At 42.5% G+C, this 24,487-nt stretch overlaps 1 protein-coding gene across 10 annotated transcripts in view; it reads right to left on the reverse strand.

Annotated features, from left to right (window-relative positions):
* Positions 1 to 3,051: 3,051 nt before the first annotated feature.
* LOC117428496 (nuclear receptor corepressor 2-like) overlaps positions 3,052 to 24,487 on the reverse strand; it is a 132,814-nt gene continuing 111,378 nt past the window's right edge. For 5 of the 10 annotated variants that reach the window (XM_058994557.1, XM_058994556.1, XM_058994554.1 and 2 more), the window contains 18 exons: positions 23,144 to 23,287; positions 22,701 to 22,787; positions 22,084 to 22,319; positions 21,374 to 21,716; positions 20,587 to 20,817; positions 20,172 to 20,417; positions 19,613 to 19,765; positions 19,162 to 19,398; positions 18,739 to 18,913; positions 17,640 to 18,193; positions 13,876 to 14,024; positions 13,048 to 13,250; positions 12,637 to 12,771; positions 12,386 to 12,531; positions 12,113 to 12,166; positions 9,892 to 10,110; positions 7,059 to 7,235; positions 3,052 to 6,608 (listed from right to left, as the gene is read on the reverse strand). In XM_058994557.1, the coding sequence (XP_058850540.1) occupies positions 6,439 to 6,608; positions 7,059 to 7,235; positions 9,892 to 10,110; positions 12,113 to 12,166; positions 12,386 to 12,531; positions 12,637 to 12,771; positions 13,048 to 13,250; positions 13,876 to 14,024; positions 17,640 to 18,193; positions 18,739 to 18,913; positions 19,162 to 19,398; positions 19,613 to 19,765; positions 20,172 to 20,417; positions 20,587 to 20,817; positions 21,374 to 21,716; positions 22,084 to 22,319; positions 22,701 to 22,787; positions 23,144 to 23,287 (3,659 nt within the window). In that variant the 3' untranslated portion in view covers positions 3,052 to 6,438. The remainder of the gene's footprint in view (positions 6,609 to 7,058; positions 7,236 to 9,891; positions 10,111 to 12,112; positions 12,167 to 12,385; positions 12,532 to 12,636; positions 12,772 to 13,047; positions 13,251 to 13,875; positions 14,025 to 17,639; positions 18,194 to 18,738; positions 18,914 to 19,161; positions 19,399 to 19,612; positions 19,766 to 20,171; positions 20,418 to 20,586; positions 20,818 to 21,373; positions 21,717 to 22,083; positions 22,320 to 22,700; positions 22,788 to 23,143; positions 23,288 to 24,487) is intronic. The other 5 variants (XM_058994559.1, XM_058994560.1, XM_058994562.1 and 2 more) reach the window with 5 other exon arrangements.

Here is a 24,487-nt window from a genome sequence, read left to right on the forward strand (position 1 = left end):
CCTTTCCTGGCTCACTGTCAAACATGTCACTTCCAGTAATGGCCAGCTGCCAACTAGAAATCATTTAGTGGGAATGGAGCACCAGCATGGCTGTTGAGCTGCCAGTCAGAAAACCAAGCCAACAGCCTTGCTTTAAATTTGAAGGTTTTGAAACTAATTTACGACAATAAATTATCAAGTTCAATTAAGATCTTGATCGCAGTAGATTTAAGCTGTTGCAGTAAATCAAATTACGGTGGAGCTAAAACTCAGCACTTCTGAAGCATGGGTATTATGTGAAAAGTGTAAACTTGTTTCATTTTACCTTCCAATTTAATATTGAGTGTTGCATTTGAGGGCTGGGGTTTTTTTTTTTAAATCGGTATTTGTCACTTGCCTTTTTATGGGACAAGAAAAAAGAAAACTAATATTTCCTCAAAACAGCCAAAAAGTCTTGAAGAAGGAAAACAGCAACACACAAAAATTACGGACACTTATGAAATTAAACACTCAAGACCAAACAAAACAGTCGTGCATCAAATAGAATGATTCATTTTGGATAACTGAATAAAGTCAGAATAAACACAGACTGCCAACTCGTACTCAATTTAAAGCTCCTGACAATGGTTGGGCGCCACAGCTAAGCACTTGTGTGTCCATCAGGCTATTTCTGTCGGGCTCTTTTATATAATCCAGACTGTCCTTCCCTGAGGGTGTTGGAAAACACCAGGGGTTCGTAAACAAGTTGAGTCACACGCACCGGGCCTCAGGCCAGGCCTGGGGGAACGAAATGCCACCTGTGCACTTCACTGAACCGTGCTCGTCAGCAGATCAAGATGCACCAGCAAAGAGCAGGAGGGGAACCCTGGGGTTTCATATACACACACACACACACACACACACAAACACACACCCTGTACAGAAGAAGGGTTTAAAAAGGGTGATATAGAGCAGATTCTAGTTTCACCTGAGGAGAGGGAGACACACACGCATGCTCTTTTCAGTCCTAGCATGGCAAAATGACATTGGTGGGTAGGGGGTGTACAGTTATTAGACAAATGAAGCAATCAATATAACACATACTGTGCTGTACATACTAGACATGCAATTGTCCATTCTAGAAATTAGCAGTGCATCTCCAAGCAAACTGAACTCAATCACTATGTGTTCTTACTGGACTTTACTCATATAAGAAAATAGTTACTATAAGGTTTAACTGCACTTAGTCAAATTCACTCTTACTTATTAGTTACTGAATGCATTATTTTGCTCTTGAATTGATTTTATTGTACTTTCATATCTGCATTATGATATTCTGTAATGTGATATTTTATAATGCAATTCTTTTGTACTGTGATAGCTTGTAACAATTGTAAGTCGCCCTGGATAATAATAATATACCTGCTCATGCAGTGCAGCCTGCATGCTTAGTAATACAAGGCAACCTCCCCTAATGCTGCTCAAAATAAGAAACACATTTTGGTAAACGCTCATTTGCTTACACAGCACTGCGCGCCTGGAACAAATTATCGCCTGACCTCAGAAACGTTGAATCTCCGTATCTTTAAAAAGAGCCATCACACAAAATTCTAGCCTGGCATTTGCAGTTGTTTTCAACGCACATTTTATTACATTTCTGTTCTTTTTTTTTTTTTTTTTTTTTTTTTTTTAAGATGAGGATACATTTGCTTGTGTTTCGACAGGATGTTCCTGTAAAGAGAAGTCTGTACAGTTGACCAATGACCCAGCCTTTGGAAAGTATCCTGTCCACATCTAGTCAAAATATAAAAAATAAAATTAATATTCTGTATAAATAAATCTACACAGAAAAACCCCACTAATTAAATGAATATACTCATTCTGCAAGTCTTGGTAATTGGAAGTAGTTCATTATAAGGACTGGTTTTACATGCACTTATTAGCACTACTCTTTGACTACTGAAGGTAAGGTAGTCCAAGAGCTGTTCTTATCCGAATCAATGAAACCAGCAGATAACATCGGTAATAAAACGTTTCACCAAGTAATTGCAGCGGTCTAAGCAGTGTGAAGTAACCTGAGAGCAGCACGCTCTTTATAACAGACTCAAGCCCAACCCTCCACAGAGAAAGAGCTGCAGTAGTTCATTACCCCCCCCCCCCCCGCAGCACCTAGTCCCACAGGACACTTGACATGAAACACATTTAAACAATGGTTTCCATATGGTCTTAGTGTGGGGGAGCTGGCTGGTGGATCCAACTGAATCCTTTTTGCGTTTTACATAATAATCCATTTCCAATAATCTACTTTTTGCAAATGGGGTTACTGGGGCACACTCCATTCTACATGACCTTTAGCCCTACCCCGCTTATAATATACATTTTAAAATTGTGTGAACAGAGAGTCCCGGTTCTGTGGTGGGAAGTTATTGTGTCTGTACAGCGTTTTTGAGAGGGGGGGGAGCACAGAGTTTCCTCAAATGAATACAACAGATGCTATAAATTAAAAGTGGCTGGCATGAGCTTCAGATGTATTTCTGTATAAATGCAGCCATCATGAGGATTAATCTTGCAACTGCAATTTACTCACTCCAGATTACTTCACTGACCAGCTGCAACGGTATTTAAACGGTGAACTACGTGTACATGTGGAGAAACTGAGCATAGGTGTGGTAAAAGAACTGTGGCTGGTTTAATTCTAGCTGCTCGGAATTTAATAGTACCACTGGCAGGGGTGCAAACTGTTTTGAAAGTTTAGCTCCAGAGAGCCTACTGGTGCTGAACTATTAAACCCTGCCCTAATCAAGGTCCCCTCACAAATTTCTCACACGACACGAATCTTCTCTCCTGTGTATGTGGATGAGTGTGGGTGGGTCATTTGAGTAGTCAGACCCAATGGGAAACTGTCAACATCTACTAGCGCCAGTATTTAAGTGTTGCTGGCACTATATGAGGTACCCTGGCGCTAGAATCTGAAGCTAGATTATCTGCGAAGGAATGAGATTTTCTGCTGGAATTTGTGACCCTGGTGTGTGTCGGCTGTCCCGGTTATGCGCGTGTGAAAAAGTAAAATAAAATAAATAAATGTCAAACATATTGTCTTTGCTGGCAATAAGCTTTTTTATTTAAACATTAAGGCAGTGTAAAAACACTGCTACCCACAATGCTTGCTGGTGGGCATGTCGAGTAAAACCGTGAACAAAATCTCCTTCTGTTGAAGAAAAACAACCCTGTAGCAAGCCACATAAATATTTACATCTCTTCAGTTCTATATACAGTCCATTCTATCATACACTGGGTTCGAAAGATCAACATGCACAATGTTGGTTGTACAAAAGATAGACTTTTTTTTTTCCTTCCCCCTTGTTGTACAGTTGAGACAATAGATTGGCCTTACTCGTTCATTTTAATTACAAAAAAAAAATAACACTAACATTTTTCACTTTTGCTTTCGAACATAAAATCGTTCGTCTGATTGCACAATCAATAGAAACAATAGCAGGCAGCACAAAAAGACACATTCCACAAAAAAAAAGAAATAACCAGATGCTTAAACAATGACTTTAAAAGTAAGAAAACTGTTTGAAAAAGAAAAAAATGAACAGTGTGTTTCTGGTACTGTTATTTCCTTAGCATCCCCCCTTCAATTCGACTGATGTTTTTGCTTTGCGGCCAGTTTTAATAATATAGATTTGTAGTCGGGACACAAACAGCCTAATCGCTCTACTCCGATGGCAATGGTAGTCGGCAGGCAACCGGTGCATTAAGACCAAACAGTCCTGGTATCAGAGAAGTGTTCACTCATAAGACAGGTTCATTCATATGACTGAGTTACAGATAACACTGTATAGCACAGTATAGTATTTCATAGTATTGTTTACCAGAGGTGTGTTGAACTTGGTTAATGGTTCTTTTTGAAGAAGTCCACAAAGTTAACTGGATAGAGGTCTGTTTTATTTTGTGCTGAGGCTCTTGTAGAGGCCTACACGGCTGTCTTCGGCTAGGTCTTTGCAACTGTTATCATCTGTCGTTTTTTGTCTGGTTTTTTAAAACGCACTCGCTAAAGGGAAAGGGTTAAAAACATGGACCAGGACTACATTTAATAAGTGTTTCTGGGACCTGAGTAAAACACCAAGGTATTAACCACAACTGATCACAATTGTTGATCCAACCTCCACCTCGGTAAGGTTAAACAATCAGATCACAAGATGTTTGGCAACACAGATTTGCTTAGTAATGATGGGTAAACGGATCAGTCGTTCTGCCTGACTGGAAACGTATCTCATGCAGACAAGAAGGTAACCGTATGGGAGGGGGGGAGGGGGGGAACAATTCAAAATCATTATCAGATTTTCTTTTTTTGTTTGTTTTTTAAACAGTACAGTATTTTCCAAATCATAAAACTGGCCAGCTCTGCTTGAAAACAAAACAACTTTCAAGTTAAAGAAAATGAAAACTTCACTCCTAACACTTTCTACCTCAGCAGCGATGCAACAGTCTCGTATTTGTAACAATAACCTTTTAAAAATAAAAACACCTGTATGAATGTTAGGATATTGAAATGACAATGTTACTGCCGCTTTCAATACTGCATTAGAGTTTGGCTTTGAAGATTGTTTTTTTTGTGAATTGCAAACCAGGGACTGCAAGATACAATAACGTATATACAATACATTTTAAATGATGATTAAAACCAAGCTTACAGGTGAAATCTGAATTATAATATAGCATGAACCGTTCAAAAAGAAGTCTTTACATAACAGAAAGGTAAAGTCTTAGCAGTACACATGGTTCTCTAGGTTTAATCACTTGAATATGTTAACAAACTGCAGTCACTTTCCTTTTGTTTTTTCTTCCTGTGGTGCTGATGCTGTTTTTTTTTTAAAAGTCTTGATTTTATAGAACACCATTAGTTAAACATCCAACAGGTTCGTTTGTTCTACTGCAGATGCAGTTTCACATTTATGATGGTGATTATTTAACAAAAAGGGAATCTCTTCAGATTTGTAATACAGTACCTCTAAACATGTACACCTTGGCATTTTAAAACACTTGTGCGTAGTCACTTGGTAAATTCACTTCTGTATTGTGTATGTTACATCAATGGCACTTTAACACTAAAATATTTTATAAATGTACATAAACAAAACGTTTTTTTTGTTTCTAATAATAATAATAAACAGAAATGTGTATAATGTCGTAGAACTGTTTCTCAGATTGACAGGCCAGTGCAGCACCATGCACTGATAAGATTGTAATACCACATTGCTACCAGCAGAGGGGGTCAATTTATTTTACTCTGTATTTTTTTTTTTTTTTTAAATGTTACTGGGGAAAGTTCAAGTAAGCATGTGAATGGCCTTAGAAAACTAGCCTGCCACTGCCCCCTGGCTGTTTTTAAATGCTACTAACTTCAACCTATTGTGCAACAGTGACAAGTGTCCAGTGGTTACACAGACGATGTACCATGTAAATCTAGTATACCAACGTCTTGCAGTAAGTGCCTATACAAGAAAATGATTACTCCCTCTGAAGAACATGCATAGCTCGTTCACAAACTACAGTAAAAACTGTGCTGCCGTGACACACATTCCACTCTTGTAATGGTTAACAAAGGGAAAACAAACTGTAACTGTTCATTTAGTTTGGGAAGATCTCTCTGATGCTTTAGAATAGATCAAACCCTTAATTATCTAACCACAGGATACATACAATACAGTGATTACATCACTTCCAGTTGTTGACCATGTAACTGATACAGTGCAGCCACCTGGACACACAGTGGTGTGTAGAACTGTCCTCTTCAGTCCTGTGCTAAGGTGCTTTACCAACCTGTAAATGCCCCCTAGACTAGAAGGGCCAACCTTTGAAACCGAATAGGATTTGGGGTGATTGAAGGGCACCTGCGTGCTGAATAAACTCCTGGAACAGTTATTTTCGCTATGCTTCTGCATGTTCAGCTGTTTTAAAGATATCTGAGCTGATAATCCAGTGCTTTGAGAATGTACGTCCCCACCCCCACTGCCTGACACTGATTTAGAATCGAATGAGTTCAACAGTTCTGTTCAATTACCCAAACAATAGCATTCGCTGGTCCTGTTTTAGTTCAAGGGTTACAGGTTGCTACAGTACCTTCCACCAGCAAGCTTCAGCCCTGCAGGTATGTTGGGAAGGCTGGTGAAACACATGTTCATTACCCAGAATTCTTTGCATATGTTTTGTGGTCGTCTTGACAGTAAGGTCAGCCAGTCCCAGTTCACAGCCAATGATTTGAGAACAGAGAAAGCCTTAATGTTAATGTGTGTGTGTGTGTGTGTGTGTGTGTGTGTGTGTGTGTGTGTGTGTGTGTGTGTGTGTGTGTGTGTGTGTGTGTGTGTGTTTCCCCTTAAGGCCAGCAAGGACATAAAAACCCAGCTCCTCTTAAAACTGGATCCCCAGGCAAAGTCCATGATGAATCTGCAGCAGACCCGCAGTCTCTGCAGCTCACTCGCTGTCCGAAAGGGTCTCATACTGGGAGCAGAGCAGTGGCTTTGGTTCCTCGTCCCACACTCTGTTGGGACCGCTAGCGCTGCCCTGCTGAATTGTCGAGGGGCCCGGTACAAGGCCGGTGGGGAGTTGCATTGTCAGTGGATTGCAGGGGAAGGGAGTCGAACCTGTAACCGGGATACAAAAAAAAAAAAGAAGAGCCTTCTAATAAGAGTTGACTCACACATGAAAATGAAATCAGACGGCGTTCAGTTTTATACCAATGTTGTTCTTCAGTGGTACTCTAATCTAGGACCTTGCCCCCACCAGGTTACTAATAATTCAATTAGGAGACCGGGTTGGACTGTTCAAATAAATAAATTAAGCAAGCGATTAGTACAAGATGCTAGACTGGAAAGCACAGGAATACTGCTTTTGTTGTTGCTCATACAGTGGTATTGAGAATGACCTAATTTGCCATACTTGTCTTTACACACATTTATGACAGATTGTTTCCTTTTTTTTTGTTTTTACTGTATTGAATTTGTATTCGATTTAGTTTTGCAGATCGTTTCAGTGACCCAGCTGAACAATGCGGTTCTACAGCACAGGTTCTGAGGCTGGGCAGGGAGCTGTACCTGCGGAGGAGGGCCTATCCTCCCAGACCCGGTTGGTCAGTGGTGTCTGGCGGTTGCAGTCACCCTCGGAGTGCACAGAGGAGACGGACGAAGGCCTCTCGCCGCCGGACAGGCCGGGGCCCGGAGACTTGCTTTTCCGGCTATTCGACCGGCCGCTGCCCTTTGGCTTCCCTCCAGCTGCAAGCAAAAGAGCTCATTACTTAATCTTCACCTGCTCCTTCCGTTACTTACAGATAACACAGAGTTTACAGCGATCTGCATATCGCCACTTCTAAAGCTGAACCAAAACCACGACTGTTCTTGTTGCCAGCGCTTCTTTCTCTTCTCCTTTGATGTAATATTGAGCGTGTTATACCGGCCTCGCCAGGAATCTCTTGTTAACAATTTGTTTAACCTCAGTGGCTGGTAAGCTTTCCTGGTGTCTGTGGTTACCACGTAGATGTCAGCCAGTCACAGAACTTGTAACCTACAGTATTCCCTGGATCCTTGAGATCTCACGAGCTAATAAAAGTGCCTTAAATGCTTTAAATAAGGTCTGTGGTCCTGTTCTGAAGCAAAGGAACATTTTCAGAAATGAATCAAATAAAATATAAAAGTAAACAAACACACCAATTCAACTGCTCATTCTGGTGACTAAGTTGTTTGTTGCGATTTCCTCATAGCTTGACCCAGGAAGTACCTTTCCACCTGTTGCTGTGGTTACACCAATAACCATAAACACATTTCTAGTGACCCAAACACCCACATCCTGGCACTTGGATTTGGTTTGGTACACAGACACAGGAAGTGAGCTACTTTCTGAATCGGGGGTGGGGCAAGGGACACACTTAGGGCCTGATGTAAGGACTGGCACAGTGCAAACAATTGTGGCTGCAAAATCCAAATGACCTAGCAGCCAGGCAATTATTTTGCACTGCGGCCTACGTGAACTTAAGAGCAATGCAAATTACTCAACACCCGTAAATAATGAGCTGCAATCATGATAATGAGGGTCGCAATGAGCACCGCCTGTGCATCGGGCGGCCGCACCTACAGCCCCGAGGTGAGTTAGGAGTACAGAGAGCAGGAGGCACTGTATGAGATTTGTAAAGCACGAAATTCAAACCAAACAAAAAAAAATATGTCTGAAGGGCAGCGAAGTCCTGTTGGCGCACAGAAAATAAAAGTTTTCTGAGGAGTAGCCGAGAGTCCTTACGGCTGAGATCACTCAGCATGAAATTTAGTTATTTGGAAAAGCCTCAGCTAACATCAGTTTTGCTGCCAACAATCTTTATTTGTATATATCCTTATTCAATCTTTATTTGTAAATATTCCTATGTATATATCTTTTTGTATTTTCCTTTATTTATATTTATTTTGTATATGTGTTTGTTTTTCATTTTTATTACCTGTAATGTATATACTTTTATATTTTGTTTAATTTTCTGTAGGTCTCTTTGGATTATTAATAATAATAATAATAATAATAATAATAATAATAATACCAAAGAGGCCATTGGTTCTCTATAGTGGAGAAAGTCAATGGTGTTACCAGGAGGACAGGTGATGAAAAGGTGGCAGGACCTGCAGCGGCGAACAAAAGCTTAACTCGCAGCAGGAACAGGAGGAGGAACGCCATCCACATCACAGCTTGACATCACTGGACAGGCAAGCGGAGAGGACAATCCATCCCAAACAAAGTGACCCTGGGTTTGAATATGCAGGGTCTTCCCATCTCCTCTGAAGGTTTTCCTGCCTCTCCTCAACAAGAGCCAAACTCGTCGTCGCATCAGGAAGCGCACCACAGCAGCCATCCTGAGGCCAATGCCTGGTCTCTGAAGGTGTGTGCTTTTATACAGCTCTTAATTACTCACTTCTAGAATTGTTTGCACCTTGTCAGAGGAGGTGCAAAGTTATTGGAGGGTCAGCAGTTGCCCAAGTGCAAGGCAAAATCCTTACATCTCATTATAATGTTTGCGCCCGCTTAGTATTCCAGATCCCTGCCCAATTCCATGCTCTTTTCTTCATTTGAATACATTTCAATATCATGGATTCATGATGGCAAAGTGCTAATTTGATAGCAGGTGCAGAACGCCAGGTGAAAACCATTCTTTACACACGCCGCATTTTTAGTGACCGCTATAGTCTCATTTTACGGCAGCTAAAGGCGTTATTTGGCAGCACTATGGGTGTTTTGCAGCCGCAGATCACTTTGCACGTATCCTTACATCGGCCCCTTAATCAGACAGTGAGGCTTCTCATAAGAAAGCACATGTGTGAAATGGAGAGCATAAAAAATGAATACAATTGCAAAACTGCAGCAAACAGACAAGCAGGCCCATTAAGAACACAAATCTATGAAGAAACTCATTACTGTACTTTCAATTGCTCATTATAAACAGCCTAAGAAGAGTGAATGAAAACACTAGACTCAAATAGACATTCAATACATAGTGAATTACAAACAGCCATATGGTGTGACACAATCATAGGTTTGAGTGCCAATGCCTCATTTTCACTTTTTTTTTGGCCTTAGGAGAGAGAGAGAGAGAGAGAGAGAGAGAGAGAGAGAGAGAGAGAGAGAGAGAGAGAGAGAGAGAGAGAGAGAGAGAGAAATGTGATGCATCCGTTCAAAGCAAACAACCAGCTGTGGCTAAAAGCTGACAGATAGAGAGGCGCCTTTTAGAGGTTTTAAAAGGTTACGGTATTAGCAAATTAAACAGAAAGACACGTTAAAAAGAGGTAAGAAAAAACAAAACAAAGCTTAAAGCCTTTTGCAGAAATCCAGACAAAAAACAAACAAACAAAAAAAACAAAAAAAAACTGTGGAGTAGTCTGGAAAAGAAATGCAGACCTGCCAAGGAGTGAATGTCCTCATTCTGTCCATCAGCAGCAGCAGCAATGGGGATAGCAGCAGGCACACTTGCACTGGCAGCCAGAGTGTTAATAGCAACGGCACGCTCCTCCCCTTGGTCATCATATTTACCCATTAGGGCCTTCCTAATTATTGCCTCCAAGCCTATGTTGTTACTGGAATGTTCTGGAGTGCTGTGGCTTCTATTACTGATTGGCCCTGGGAGACAGAGGTGTTGAAAAACCAGTGAGAAGGAAGAAAGATATGAAGGGAGGGAGAAAAGAAAGGTGGTTTCAAAGTGAGGAAAGTACAAAACAGACAGAGAGAGAGAGAAAAGGGAAGAAACAAACAAACAGTCAGCACATTATGGCAAGCGACATACTTATTCAGTGCAAGTAGTAGATTAAGTTTCTTTACAAGCTCTTGGAAAAAAATAAAATAAAAACCAACCCACCGCCTTCCCGGAAAACAGACAGAAAAACAAACATGTTTTTTGTGCTGCCACTAGTAGTTTTAGAACTGATTGCAGTACAAATTGCATAGCTTGGCCAGGTTAATAAAATCCAGTCTGTTAAATACAATACTAATTCATACTGCACTTGCATTCCCATCACCAGCTCACTGACTTTATTAGGTGTGGCAGTGTAATTTAATACAGTAGTAATGGGCCTTTAAATGATCATTTCTCTACGAAGTCTGGCCACTAAGTGGTAGGCCAATTGCCTTCAGCTTCAGTCTGGTGCCCCACAACCATGGATTGTAGCATGTTAAACTTTTATAGTCTGCACTGCAGCAAGCATGAAGATGCTGAAGCAATTCCAGTCTGCATGCAACTGGACGGGTGGTGGCAGAGTTAAGCAGAGAGCTTTCTTGGCATGTCCACGCGCTACAGGACACAGGAAACAGACAAAACAAGGAATGTCCAGTGCTGGGACCCAAACCTCCTATTTGTGTTTAACCCTTTGCGGTCCATTGTCGGACTGGGTCCGACATTGCAATTATTCCTCTCAGGTCCTTTGTCAGACTGGGTCCGACATCATTATAGAAACGCAAAAAACGGGTTTCTGGTCGTTTTTTCTCCGGAAAAAGCCGAGAAAACCATTTCAATTGCCGAGTGGGAGCGACAGGAGCCGAGACAAGTCGAAAAAACAAAAAAAAACAAAACAAAGACGTATCTCATGAATAGTCATACATGGCCCTGGTATCAGATAACGGGGCGGTCGTAAGTAAACAAGCTGGCTGCCTGTGAATCAGCGCACAGAGAACACAGACATTTGCAGAGCTTTTTTGAGATGTTATAGTAATAAAATAATGACTTGGATCGCATTATTGAGGAGTTTGGTGATAAAACGAGTGATCAGGAGATGATTGATCGGTATGTACGACTATTATTTTTATTATTATTTATTTCTTACATAGGTGAAAGCTATAGCGAACAAAAGGGTGGGGCGGGGCTGGAGATGCCTAGCGAGTGCTTTGTTGATATGCAGGGCCATTTAAACCCGTTTGACTGTGGAAAAAAATACTTTTAAACAGCGCGTCTAAAATTAACTGCGCGTGTGAAAATTAATTAGACCTGACGTGCCTGACGCACATTTAATAAATGGACCGCAAAGGGTTAAAGCATCAATATCGGCTACTGTAGCGTCTATTAAGAACATACACATATTCACAAGGTCCTAGGATTATTAGAATATTTGAGAGGCTAGCATAATACATTTTCAAATCAACTTCTACAGATTCTCTTTCTTTCTTTGTAGAATGGCAAAGCCAACTTAGCTCACTGTGCTCAAAGTGTAAAACACAGAACTCAAGGTATGCAAAATTCTTTCAAGGCACAAGATCAATATGTTCTTATGCGTACAGTACACCCATTCTACTGGTCCATAACCTGTCCTCCTTGTATACCCTTACTGTACACCCCCTGTAACCAAAGGGCCCTATTGATTAGTCAGTCTGCATTGGAGCAACTTGCTTTCTAATATAGAAGGTTACCAAAATTGCCACCTACAGTCGTTTTGAAAAACTATTCCAGAAGTTTCTGAAACTCACACAATTTTTAATGAATAAAAGACCAGAGCAGAAACAGCCAAACCTGCCTAACAACAAACACTCAAGGTGCAATTTAACAGGCAAGTAAACTTTGTCTTCATTTAAAGAACCCCTTCAACAAGCAAAAAAGGTATCATTATTACAGAAAACACAAAACCAACAACATTACCTGCTGTCGTCGAAGCTGGCATATTGAATATTTCAGTTCCTGGCTGTCCAGTGTCTAGAATAGAATGATAAAAGCAAAATGAGTTACTTTTTTTATTTTCCAACAACATTTTTTAGCCCCCACAGCAAAACTGATTCTAATTAATAACATACAGGTAGGTAATGCAGTATTGGCAACCAGGAAAAAGTTCATGTAAGATTGAACAATGTGCAATAGCAGCCATGGTTTTGCACGGTCCCCTCCAGATACAGAACGCTGAAACAATGCCCTTACTGAAGTGCGGCTCATTTCCACTGACTGCGCTCATCTTCTTGAACATCTCCTGCTTCTTGGACTTGACGATGGCAGAGTTGCTCTCCGTCAGCTTGCTGAAGAAGGCTGGGGGCTGCGAGCTGTTCGCCGGAGAGCGGGAGCCCATTCTGCAAGAAACGAAGAAATCACGAGTCTCAGAACACGCCGGCGAGGGAAGACTCCTCTGCTCCTTACACACGATATAAAACAAAACAACAAAAAAAAAAGCTTACGATTGATCTTCCTGATCCCCGTGACAGCCAGGGCCCTGGGACTGCTCGGGCTCAGATAGGCCCCCTGCTGGGGAGATGGGTTCAATGCCATCTCCTGACCCACTCATTGGTGACACCTTGTTCTGCAGCGGAGACCTAAGTGAACAAATATCTTCTGTCATACGATGTGAGGGTATGGAGGTGCATTAATACCAGGGATAATCCAAACCATCTGTCTGCAGAAGGTTTGGGTTTTAAGCCCTCTATAAGGATCTATTTTTGATCCAACATGCTCAGCGATTTTCTTCCAGTACTGCACGCTAGTCTCTTTGACTAAGGCATGCTGTCATTAATTTGGAATCTGGTGCCGATGCTTGAAGGGTTGCACATGCTTGGTCCTGTGCTGAGCTATAGTTTTCAAAGCTGCCCTACCTGTCACGGCCCCTGTCCATGCCTGCCCCATCCGGAGTGTAGCGGGCACTCTGGCCAGGCTCCTGCTGCTGCTGGGAGAGCTGCTCACTGGGGGTGCGTCTCAGGTCCAGCACTGGGGAGCTCTGGAAGGGGTAGCCCTGCTGCTGGGGCTGGGAGTTCAGCTGCTGGGGGTACTGACGGGTGTAGTCCTGCGTGATCACCTCCTGTCAGGACACACAAGGCAATTATGATTGTTATTAACTATTCAAACATTTCGTTCAGAAGAGACAGCAATAATACATCCATCCATCCCTTGATCCTTATCCATTAACATTGGAGACGTGTATAGATCCAGAGTACATGATCTCATAATGCAAGCTCTATAGCTCTTGTAACAGTACAGTGTTATTATATAAAGGTCATGGTTATGGGTATTTAACCCTCATGGGGTGCTGGAATCAGCTCCTGTGTGTCTTTGTTATTTCCAGGTGGCCTTGTGATTCTCTTTTCACTTTCATGGGGTATACTTTATACCAATCCTGGTCCTGGAGGGCTGGTGTCCCTCCTGGTTTTTGTTCCAGCTGCACCCTAAATTGCTTAATTGGTCCAATTACTTAATTAATTTCATCCTTTATATACAGATATCATGTTGCAAAAACATAAGTGATTAACAACCAAGGCAATCGTCTTCATCTTGTAAGTGAGCACCTATTTTAACCAGTAAGAGTGCCTTTAGTTAAGAAGCTATTGAGCTACAACATGACAATATACCCCAAACTTACTATAGAATCTTTCCTACTTCTTGAATATTTCATACCCCCCCCCCATACTAACAACGTTAACACCTACGTTGATGTGCTGAGCCAGGGTGACGACTCTCTGATGCCCTTTGAAGGAGGAGGGCTGCTGTTGCTGTGTGGGGTGACCTGGTGACTGGTACCCTTCAGGTACAGTGCGGAAATGCTGGAGATGGGACTCCGAAGACATCTTCTGTTGAACTGGAGAACAAAACAAAAAACAAGATGTGTTCAGCCAGCGAGGTTCAGTTTCACAAGACGACAAGAACTGAGCAAGGATACACACAAGAGGCTCTTAGGGCCAGATTTACAAAGTTTGAAAAGAAATAACCAACCCATAATCTGACCAGTCTGAACTCTGTTTTCCACAATAATAAACAGCATCATTTCTTTCAGTTGCTTGGGGGAGTTTCCTTCATTTTTCTTTATAGGGAGTATTTCTAAGGAGCAGCTACTGTGTACAGCACATTTGCAAACGGAAGAGCACACATACGTTTTACTTCAAACTCTTGGGCATGTCAAAATGGAATCAAGGACTTAAGTAAGTTTGCCTTGTATTCTAATTCATCAGAAATGTGAACACAAAAAAAAGTCCAGGTGAACATACTATTACAAAAACTATCTGAGCTACAGTCGCCCGGTGCACCTGTTAAACCGACACAAAGCACTACATACAGAGTCATCATGCCACCTGTTTTATTCATTAGCAACACTGGCCTTTCAAACACTCTGCACATGTACTGCTGTACTGTATCAAGCAGTCATGGATTCTGTACTGCAGGCCTGGTTCAAAGTGCTGTGCTGGAGTACTGGAAAATAGTTTCTTGGGAGGGGGGTAATCTCAAAAGGTCTTTGGGGCCAAAGGTACAACCTGTTGGCTCCATTTAAGTTATTTTTGTTAGTGAGTCTCCTTATGGTTTCAGAGTTTGATGAATGACTCAGAAGCACTTTTTCCATGCTTAACCTGAATATAGAAAAGCTACAAACTCAATCATCTACATGTACACAGCACCTTGATGAAATAACCAGAGTGCCTTCAGAAGGTAACGCATCTTATACATAATGTACCTGTGTGTGCTTGTGTTCTCATTAATGAGACAGTAGGGGAAGTCAGGCACCATTTAAAAGGCAAAGCTTACTTCTATTTATTACATGCTCATTGCTGATCATGTATCTCTACACAAAATAACCCTCTACGCGGATTTGCTTATTGAAATGTGTACTTTTATTGTTGAGGTTATAGGCAAGTGTTTCGGGGCGAGACACTGTGTTAGTCCACTTTTTTAAAAAAAATTTTTTGTAGTGTCCAGTTTCAGTGATCATACCTGCCTATGTGGCAACCACCTGGGCCAGTATTGAGGGTTTGTTCAGCATCATTCAGTTTGAAAGAATGGGGACTGCTTTGGAAACAGCTGATGCACACAATAACAAGCACTGACAGGGACCTCAATACACATAATAGAAGTAAATACAAAATACACAACTGCACCCTTTGATTTCAAGCCAGCCTTTTTGCATGTGATGAAGGATCATCCTTGGTCATGCATCTGACTAAACCAGCTTCTCTCTTCACTTGCGTAACATGGAGAAGATCTCCATTCACAGCAGATTCAGCGCTACCTGGACTACTGAAATATCCTTCTAATCCCCCACCTCGGCCGGAATTAAATACATACAGTAATGCTATCTTGTAAAGGCTACATCATTGTTAGAAGTTTAATTCAGGCCGTATCACTAGATTATTTTTAAACACCAAGTTAAACAAAATGCAAAGGTCACAGAAAAACAAAACTGTAATATACTGTGGTGGTTGCAAATGTAGTTTTCACTGAAAAAAATTCTCATATACAGGTAGTACCCATATAATAAGACTTAACCATATAATATGTACCCTGCTTGCAATAAACATGCAAGTCAACAATATACAGTAAGCATCAACTACTGACTACCAGCAGCACATTGATCATAGCAAAAAACTATATATAGTATAAAAAAGAAAAGAAAAAAAAGGCTTTAACATGCAAGTAACTAGGCAGAAAGCTGGGGTGGGCCCGTATGCCACAGGAAACATGCACCTACAATGCACAGATACTGTACACAGGTTTTACCCCCCCAGTGACAACATACTAAAAGGCAAAATCTGAACAGCAATCAGTACAGCTTAAAAGTAGCTTTAAAAAACAACCCAACCGAAAGCTTCAGGAAATGCAAATATCAGCTTTAACAGTGGTCTGTATGAGAAACGTGGTTCATTCCTTCTTTACTAAACCTCAGGAGGAGATTTAAAAAATTCTGTTCTGTTTTTGCTTCTCTATACACTGCATCCATGAAATTGGCTCTACAAAGCGTTTAGAAGTGGCTTAACCACAATTGTATAATTAGAGCTGTTTGTCTAGGTTTTTGTCAAGATTTCTCTGGGAATGAGATACACTTTTTTCATGTTATCCTAGATAAATGAATTGAGCATTATAAAGACCGAAAGACATGCAATTTAAATCTGGTTCAAAGCCCTTTTAAAATCTACATTTAAAGACCACCTTCATGCGCATGTGTCTACTTTGACACTTGATGTGGCAACATGGATTGTCCTTAATCTAAAGCCTTCAACTGTGTGTTCAAGATCGAACATAAAAATGTGGTTGCCCTGTATTCCTGAGAAACAGCCTGGAAACAAAGCATCGTTTTTCCACGAGACACATTTTAAATAAACACATTTAAACTCAACCTTGGGCAGGCCATGTGTCCAAATGAACCTGCTGTGCTACAGATTGGAAAGCAGAGCCCTGCTGACGACTATTCCTCTTGGTTAAATGTATGGTCAATCTAGCCCTATTGTATAAGCCAATACATTCTGTCCAGCTAGTTTTCTACTTTTGCAGTGAAAGAGCGTTACGCAACACAGGTTATTACGAACGACATTCTCATCATTGATCTTGATAACCAGCATCCGCTCCACAGTTCAGATCCCAGTGCTCGCAGTTCACTTTCGTTCTGGTGTGGGTTTTAACTGGGGAATTATGGGTGAGTGATCACTGTATTAAAACAGCAGATTAACCTCTAGTGCCCTCTAATCTCTACATGTGAAAGCTTTGCAGTCTCCAATAGGATTTCAGATACAGTAGGAGCAGAAATAATCCCACCAATAACCTCCACCCCTCTCTTGAAATGCAAAATGCTGTACATTTCCTAAATTACAGAGAGTACTGATGCTCTAATTAACATAGCACAGTGGGAAACTATTAAAAAATGTAAAGCAAGCTTACTACTGAATTGTAGCTGGATGTAGATAGATTGAGACGTAAATAATCCAACTGACAGCACCGTGAGATCACAGCTACGCACTGTCCCTCATCGTTGTAAATATAACCCTGTTATATCTATACATTACAAATGCATTGTCTCTCCAGTCTGGCATTTTTCCAGCACAGTGATGGCTTAACAGTGCTTTCCACTGGTTCTGCAGTTTGCCATAGGAGTCTCCATTTGAGAATAATTCAAAATTCTTGCACATCTCACTTTAATTAAAAATCGACCATACCACACACAGAGGCCACTAATAAAACTGAGATCTACCAAAGCTCAACACCCGGCCAAAAAAATCATTGTCTTAAAAAAAAAACAACAAAAAAAAAACACCCACCAGCCCATAAATTGTTTTTAAAAACAAACAAACAAATAAACAAACCCACAAATGATTACAACAATAAATATATAAAAAGAAAAAAAAAAAAAGTATACATCACTGATTTGATAATGCCAACCACCACAACGTGCAATAGGCCACAAACTGGAACCCCTTGTTCCCGAGCATCTTACCATCACAAGCGGAGCTGGCAGCGAGCGAGCCTCTCTCTCGCTTCCCCTTATCGCAAGGAATTTGACGCATGATAATTGCGTTTATGAAGTTGGCCGCAGTCATGGTGGTCTTACCGAGTGCTCGGAGCTCCTGTTCCTGAACCGAAACGGCTTTGTTTTGAGTATTGTCCCTACTGGGGTGCTCGTTGGCGGCCGGGTCCGAGGAGGGCAGGGTGTGCAGGTGCTGGTTGGGTAGTACATGATGGTTTCGACCCTGTTGCAGTTGGTACTGGCTGTTGTAGCCCGCGCCCAGTGTGGCAATCAATGCCCTGGGCTCAGTTTTGGCGGGTAAGGCTGCGTGCTCTTGGGAGTGCTTTGGCATCATGATGTTGCTGCTCGCCCTGTTGTGGTGGCGCTCTGCCTTGCCTCCTTCATGCCCCCTCCCTAAGTCCCCTTTGGGCACGTTGGCAGGGTCCATGCCCGACTGGTAAGTCTCTGCTGAGCTGATGGGTCTCTGAAGCTGGGGGTTATACCCAGTGTATCGGCCTGCTGGGGAGCCTGCTGAAGACATGGACCTGAAAACAAAAAAAACAATAATGAAGTTAAAACTCTCAGAATGAATAAGGCTGCCACCTTTACATGTGGAAACTTCTCGGTCAGTTTACAGCTAACTAGTAAACATTTAGTTGTGTTATTGCACTACAATCGCGTAGTTTACTTGAAAATTAAATCAAGATCAATGTTTCTGGGAAAATCTCCTAGGAAATAAATAAATAAATAAATAAATAAATAAATAAACACTGAAGCAGAATAGGCCTGGTCTGCTTTAAACCTAGTAAGCAAGCAAGCAGAGACAACATGATGTCAGCACCTGGCACAGAGGCACACAACATCATTATCAAAAACGAGCGGTCAAGCCGGTGGGTGGTGGGTGGAACCCACAGTGGAAACTTTCTGACGTCAGCTACCAGTGTAGGGGCCTGTCTGACTGGCCAAACGCCCAGACATTCAAAACCCGAGCAAGTGGTTTTGAGTGCAACAAATTCACTATTGCAAGTATAAACACTAGTCCCTGTTCCAGCATGTAGCTCCCTCCTCATTGTTTTTCTGTACAGCTCACCTGAGCACGGAGGGTGTGGTGGACTCGCTGGTGGGCAGGGGGAGCGTCTTGTGCAGCACGCTGGGTCTCTGCTGGATGTTGTCCTGGGTGCGCGGGGAGACCGGGGAGTGCTGGAGGCTGTAGGAATGTGTGGGGGGGTGGCTGCTGCTGCTGCTGCCGCTGCTCTGCTCTGTGCCTGCAGGAAAGAAAGGAAACAAACGACACTGGATGTCACGCCTCAGCTGGCAAAAAGAGCAACTCACTGACACATGAAAACACACCACATGCTCAGGACTAGACCTGGTGGTGTTCCTCTGTGTTGCCTGCTAATTGTAGGAATTTAAATGTTGTCTACCATAAAAATCGAACTATAATGCTTTTATGTGATCCTTGATTTTTCTGTATCCAGAGGTAAATAAAGTGATAAATAAAGCCAACTCTCACCGGGTCTCCAGATGGGGGCATGCTTCTCGTTGGCAGCAGACGGAGTAGGCTTCTCCCTCTCCCTGTCCCTGTCTCTCTCCCTGTCCCTGTCTCTCTCCCTCTCTTTCTCCCTCTCCCTCTCCCTGTCTCTCTCCCTCTCTCTGTCCCTGTCTCTCTCCCGCTCTCGCTCTCTTTCCCGTTCTCGTTCCCGCTCTGACGAAGGTGTCCCGGGCATTTTGGTCATGTGAGATGGCCCACCTGAATTAAAAAATAAATAAATGAATAAGTAATAATAAAAATCAATATCTAAAATATGTATATGATTTCTTCTGAGATGTGTTGCTGCTGAGGCCCTGCCTCACTATCTTGTAAAGGATCTGGTTCAATTAACTTTAAGCTGGAGCGAAACACTATGGGCAGGTGTAATATCATGCAGGTAATCGGAGTGGAATGTAGAGCAATATATATTCACCTGGTGAGATCGGGGAGGTGTTGTAAGGCCTACTCCCGTAGGCAGAGGGCGCTCCAGGGATGTACGTGATCCGATCCATAGGGGGCGCTGATGCACCAGCACTAGACTGCACCAGGACAGGCAAGTGTGGAACTTGAGACAGGTCAATGATCCCTGCAAAACAGACCAGGTGTACATGCTTACAATCCTGGCAAGTGAAATCTACGCATGGTGTTGGACACCAATTGTTCCCATTTGGAAATTACCAAGACACACACAGGATGATTCATTTTGAGCGATACCACTGTAAAAACCAGTTAGATCCTTACATTCCTTCAGTGTCAGGTCTGGGTTTTATTATTGTTTAAGTGCCTTGTGGTGAGCATGTGTTTAAGTATGCTTTACAAGTGCTATTCTGTATTACACAGCCCATGAAAAACTGTTGCCAGGAAATCCCCCCAACACCATTCCACACGCTCCAGTAAATGAGCCTATGGATTCCAGAAAATGACTCAGTCCACACTGTGTACACCAATTACTGCCAACCCCAGAGGTGGGAGGCAGGGAAAGCTGTACGTACCCCGCGGGCCTGCAGAGTAGGAGAGAGCCAGGGCCTGTTCCCGAGGCGACAGCCCACGCAGCAGGTCGGCCCTCTGGGCCATGGCAGCGGCTGCGGCGTGGTGCATCTGCTGGGAGGTGATGTAATCGTTGAGGATGGTCTGTCTGTTCTCCAGTGCGGCCGTCTCGGGGAACCCACGGATCAGGTAGGGGGGGTAGGGGTGCCCATATGCGTGGTTGGGGGCGAGGTGCCGAGGAAGGTAGTAGGCTGTGAAAAGACAAGAAAGAATGGCTTGCATCTCATGGAGAAATATAAATATTAAAAGAAACTTACTAAACTCAAATCACTTTCAATGCTTAATGTACATGTTTTTTGTGACACCCAGGCATATAGGCAGTTGTTTTGTAGGTTCCGCTTGGTTCCCTTAGCACAATACCTGGTTCCATTGGGATGCCCCTGGGCAGGGAGGCAGGGTCGAAGGTCAGGGGGATCTGCCCGCGGTACAGCTCGGCCGCACCCACGCCCCGCAGCAGCTGCTCGTAGGAGGCCAGCGAGGGGTGGTGGTCCTGGACGCCGGTGTGGGGGGACTTGGTGGCGCTCACCTCCCTTGGTGTGGGCGTGGACTTCCTCTCCTGAGACTGAGCCTTCCCTGAACTCATCCCACTGCCTGGAGACAGACGGACAGAGAGCAGAGCGTCATGACACCCCCAAACAGACACACTGCATACAGTATGTGTGTATGCACTATATAGAAGCACTGTTATACTGTAGGTAAATATAAGCAAACATTTAAATACAAGTAAACAATATACTTTATGTTTAAATGGTAAACAGCTGTTAACTGAAAGGTTTTCAACATTTATGGTTAGATTCTCAAAACTCTTAATTGGAAATGGTCTTTTTTTTACCATTTCAGCACTTTACAAAAAGACTACCCAAGGATAAATTAAATAGTTTCTTTGTCTGATAATGAAAAAAAAAAAAAAAAAAAAAAAAAAATTATATATATATATATATATATATATATATATATATATATATATATATATATATAAATAAATGGGCTTGGATACACATGATAGTATATTAGTTTACTGGTCTCCTTATTCGAGAGGCATTATCTTCAGTGGTCTCTGGAATTATCCTTCCCAGGCCTGCTGTATTGTGTCAAAAGGCCCATATCTTGCTCAGTTCCCCACTGAAGATGAATAATGAAGCCTTACTCTCGTGCTGCCTGGCTGCGGATTCCCTTGACGATACAGGAGAGCAGCGGTGGGGCTGCCCAGCGAATGTGGCCCTGTGTGCGGCCTTGTGGTCCTCATAGGCCAGGGGGCTGTGGTGGGCCTTGCCTGGCTCAGTGATGATGACCGGGGAGCCGCGGGAGATGGAGCCCGGGGTGCTGACCACCGCGCTGGGCCGGCCCTTGAGGCTCTCCTCATAGCGTGCCCGCGCGTCCTGCAGCATCTCCAGGTGGTGCTGCATCGGGTGGTACCGCGATGGGTTCCCGATGATCGAACGCACATCGTGCCTTTTACTGGAACCGCTGTCGTGCTTCATTGGGGTGCCCTAGAGTTTAAAAAAGAAAAAAAATATATAGATAGCACCTGCTTTACGATTTGTCCGTTTACTGTTTACATTCTTCCAGGATTAGCCTTCTATGTATTGAAAGGTATATTTTTTATTAATGCATTGTTGTAATTTTATGTATTGCATGTGTGTAGTTATTGTTCTGCCTGCTACCTCTCCACTTGCATAAACAATACATTGCATCTCAATGAGATTGCAGTTAATAAGGAATCAGTAGGGAGTGGAAATGAAGACAAAACAGGTACAGTAAAGCTTCTCCTCAAGTGAGACTTGTACGGAAACGGCCGGTCATTAACTGTTAAACCAGCTGAGTGCGACTCCAGTGACCAAAGTGATAAGCACTCACCTGGGTAATGGATCCCTCTTTGGCAGGCTTTGTCGCTATGGAAACCTCTGGAATGTGCCGCATCTCCTCTCGCGGGATCTCGTGAATGGACCTGCCAGGCTCCTTCACCGTGGCAACTTCGTGCCTTCCTTTGAGAGCCTCAGGGGGCGGGCCTCGGGGAGGAGTGTTCTCTCTCTTTAATTGTTTGCCGTCTCTTCGGAGATAATCCTCCATGGGCTCCATGTGGCGAGGTATACCTGCAAGAGCAGTCAGCCTGTCAGCACAGGAAGCACTGGACGGCTTTGTTTTATACGGCTTATTGGATGTTTAAAAGCAAACTCATTCTCAAAAGAAAGAACATAAGGAGTTTAGCCATTGTTACTGAATTACGGCGCTTTGTGCACCTGCTGTTTTCCTATGTGTTTAAAACATGCCATACGCTAGTCATAATGTGATCATATGTAAAAGGAACAAAATGTGCCAAGATGTACGTTCACAAAAAACAAACTATAATATCATTTCAGTTGCTGATACTGAAATGATATTATAGATACTGTGGCGATGATCAGCCCGAGAGTCAGTACAGTAAATGAGCGAGCCGTGCTCCGTTGTGTCCACGCTCACACACTGTACTGTACCTTGTGAGATTGATCCCCGGATGTGATGCGCATCCTTGTAGTGGTGAGGACTGTGTCTGTCCTGTGGCATGGCTCGACCAATCAGCCCTGAGCACAAAGAAAACGCTATCACTCAACACCACCCATCATCCAATCACAGACTTCTACAGTCCTTCATTAACACCTAGAAAATTACGATTTAAGAGACCTAACAGAAACTTTGCCTATGTAAATGTCCCTCTTAATTATATCATTTGTTTGGTTTTGTAAAATGATCAGGGGTCTTTTTCCTTTCAAAAAAAAAATTAAAGAATGAAAGAGCTTATAAATCTTCCTTTTTTTTAAATTTACAGCAGGTGTCAATGCATCACCCAGGCAAATGCTATGAAAACAGTATAGAGCAAATATAGAAAACCAACGCAGAGAGTAAGACGAATGCTCAGGCTGACTAGTCCCGCTCATACCTTCACAGTTGACAGACAGGGAGTCCCGTACAGGTAACCCTCTGGAGATTCCTCCTTCCATCATGTCATAGGAGCGCTTCATTCCCGTCGCCTCGGGGGGGGCGCTCGGCCCCCTGCTTTCCTCTTTAGAGTTCTGGCCAGCACCTGGACCCAAACAACACACAGTCATACCCTACAATAGCAACTCAAACAGAGTACTGCAGGAGAAGCTGAAAATGTACATGCAGCATAACATAAAACAGCATACTGTACCACTTGTTTCTTGAAGCTCACCTTCTGTTTTATTGTTACAGTCTATCATCAGTATTAAAAAAGAGCTTTACACTTTGAAAAATCTCAACCCCCAGCAGAGATCATTTTTACAGTGTCTTTGGGACAGGCTAGGTCCTAATGCATCCTTCTAGCGTGGGTACATCATTGGCAAAGTGGTAAAATAAAAAAAAAAAACAGGCAATTTTTTGTATTGCCCAATAGGAACATACGGTAGGAACTTTTATTATAGCAACAGTTTGACATGAAATGCTGAAAATGGGCTTGTTTACAGTGCACTGCTTTAGCGATCTGAAGGGTGCACACTCAAGATAAATGCAATGCCATTCAGTATTGTTTGAGTTTGTCCTTCAGTGCATACAGTAGCTCTCAGGTTCTGATTAAATGGTTCTGAAGTACAAACACAATCCATTATCCATCCAATCAAGCATCTAATCAAAAAATGGCTGCGGCATTACAAACTGGACGCGCTTCATGTTTGTACATTATGCAACAATGGACTCCTGACATTTATCTCTTGCATTTCAGACTGGAGCATTTCAGACTGGGGTACATTACTCTCCTAGACAAGTGATCAGCAAACATCAGGCTTATGTGCTTGTTCCCCCCCACTCCCGAACAAGACTGTACAAACATCATCTGAGCAAACAGTGTTTGTAGGGCGAGGACCGTGGTTGTCGAGTTTAGTTGTGTAATGTGATGACTATAAGGACATCCACTGATAGGAGGGTGGCAGTAAAACAAAAAAAAAAGTCTCGCCATTTTATATGACAAAAAATCAGGCAATAATAGGCAGATGTGTTCCACAGCCATGCTTTTGGATGGAAAGTATCTGCTCATACAAGATGTAAGGTTGGTTAATGATTTTCTCAGATTATCCTGCAATAATGGATAGCAATAAAACAAAGCTATTCTGCAATACTAAATTAAGCTTGTAATAAAACTGACTCTTAAAGGTTTTAAGTCAACATACAATAAACCTCATGGATTTTTCTTTTTTTTATAGGCTGGAAAGTATATAAAAGCCTGGAATGATGTTCGATTCTTTGACACTCCCTGTATTAGCAGGTTTTG

The sequence above is a fragment of the Acipenser ruthenus genome, chromosome 21 (genome assembly GCF_902713425.1).
Source record: "Acipenser ruthenus chromosome 21, fAciRut3.2 maternal haplotype, whole genome shotgun sequence".
NCBI classification, from domain to species: domain Eukaryota; kingdom Metazoa; phylum Chordata; class Actinopteri; order Acipenseriformes; family Acipenseridae; genus Acipenser; species Acipenser ruthenus.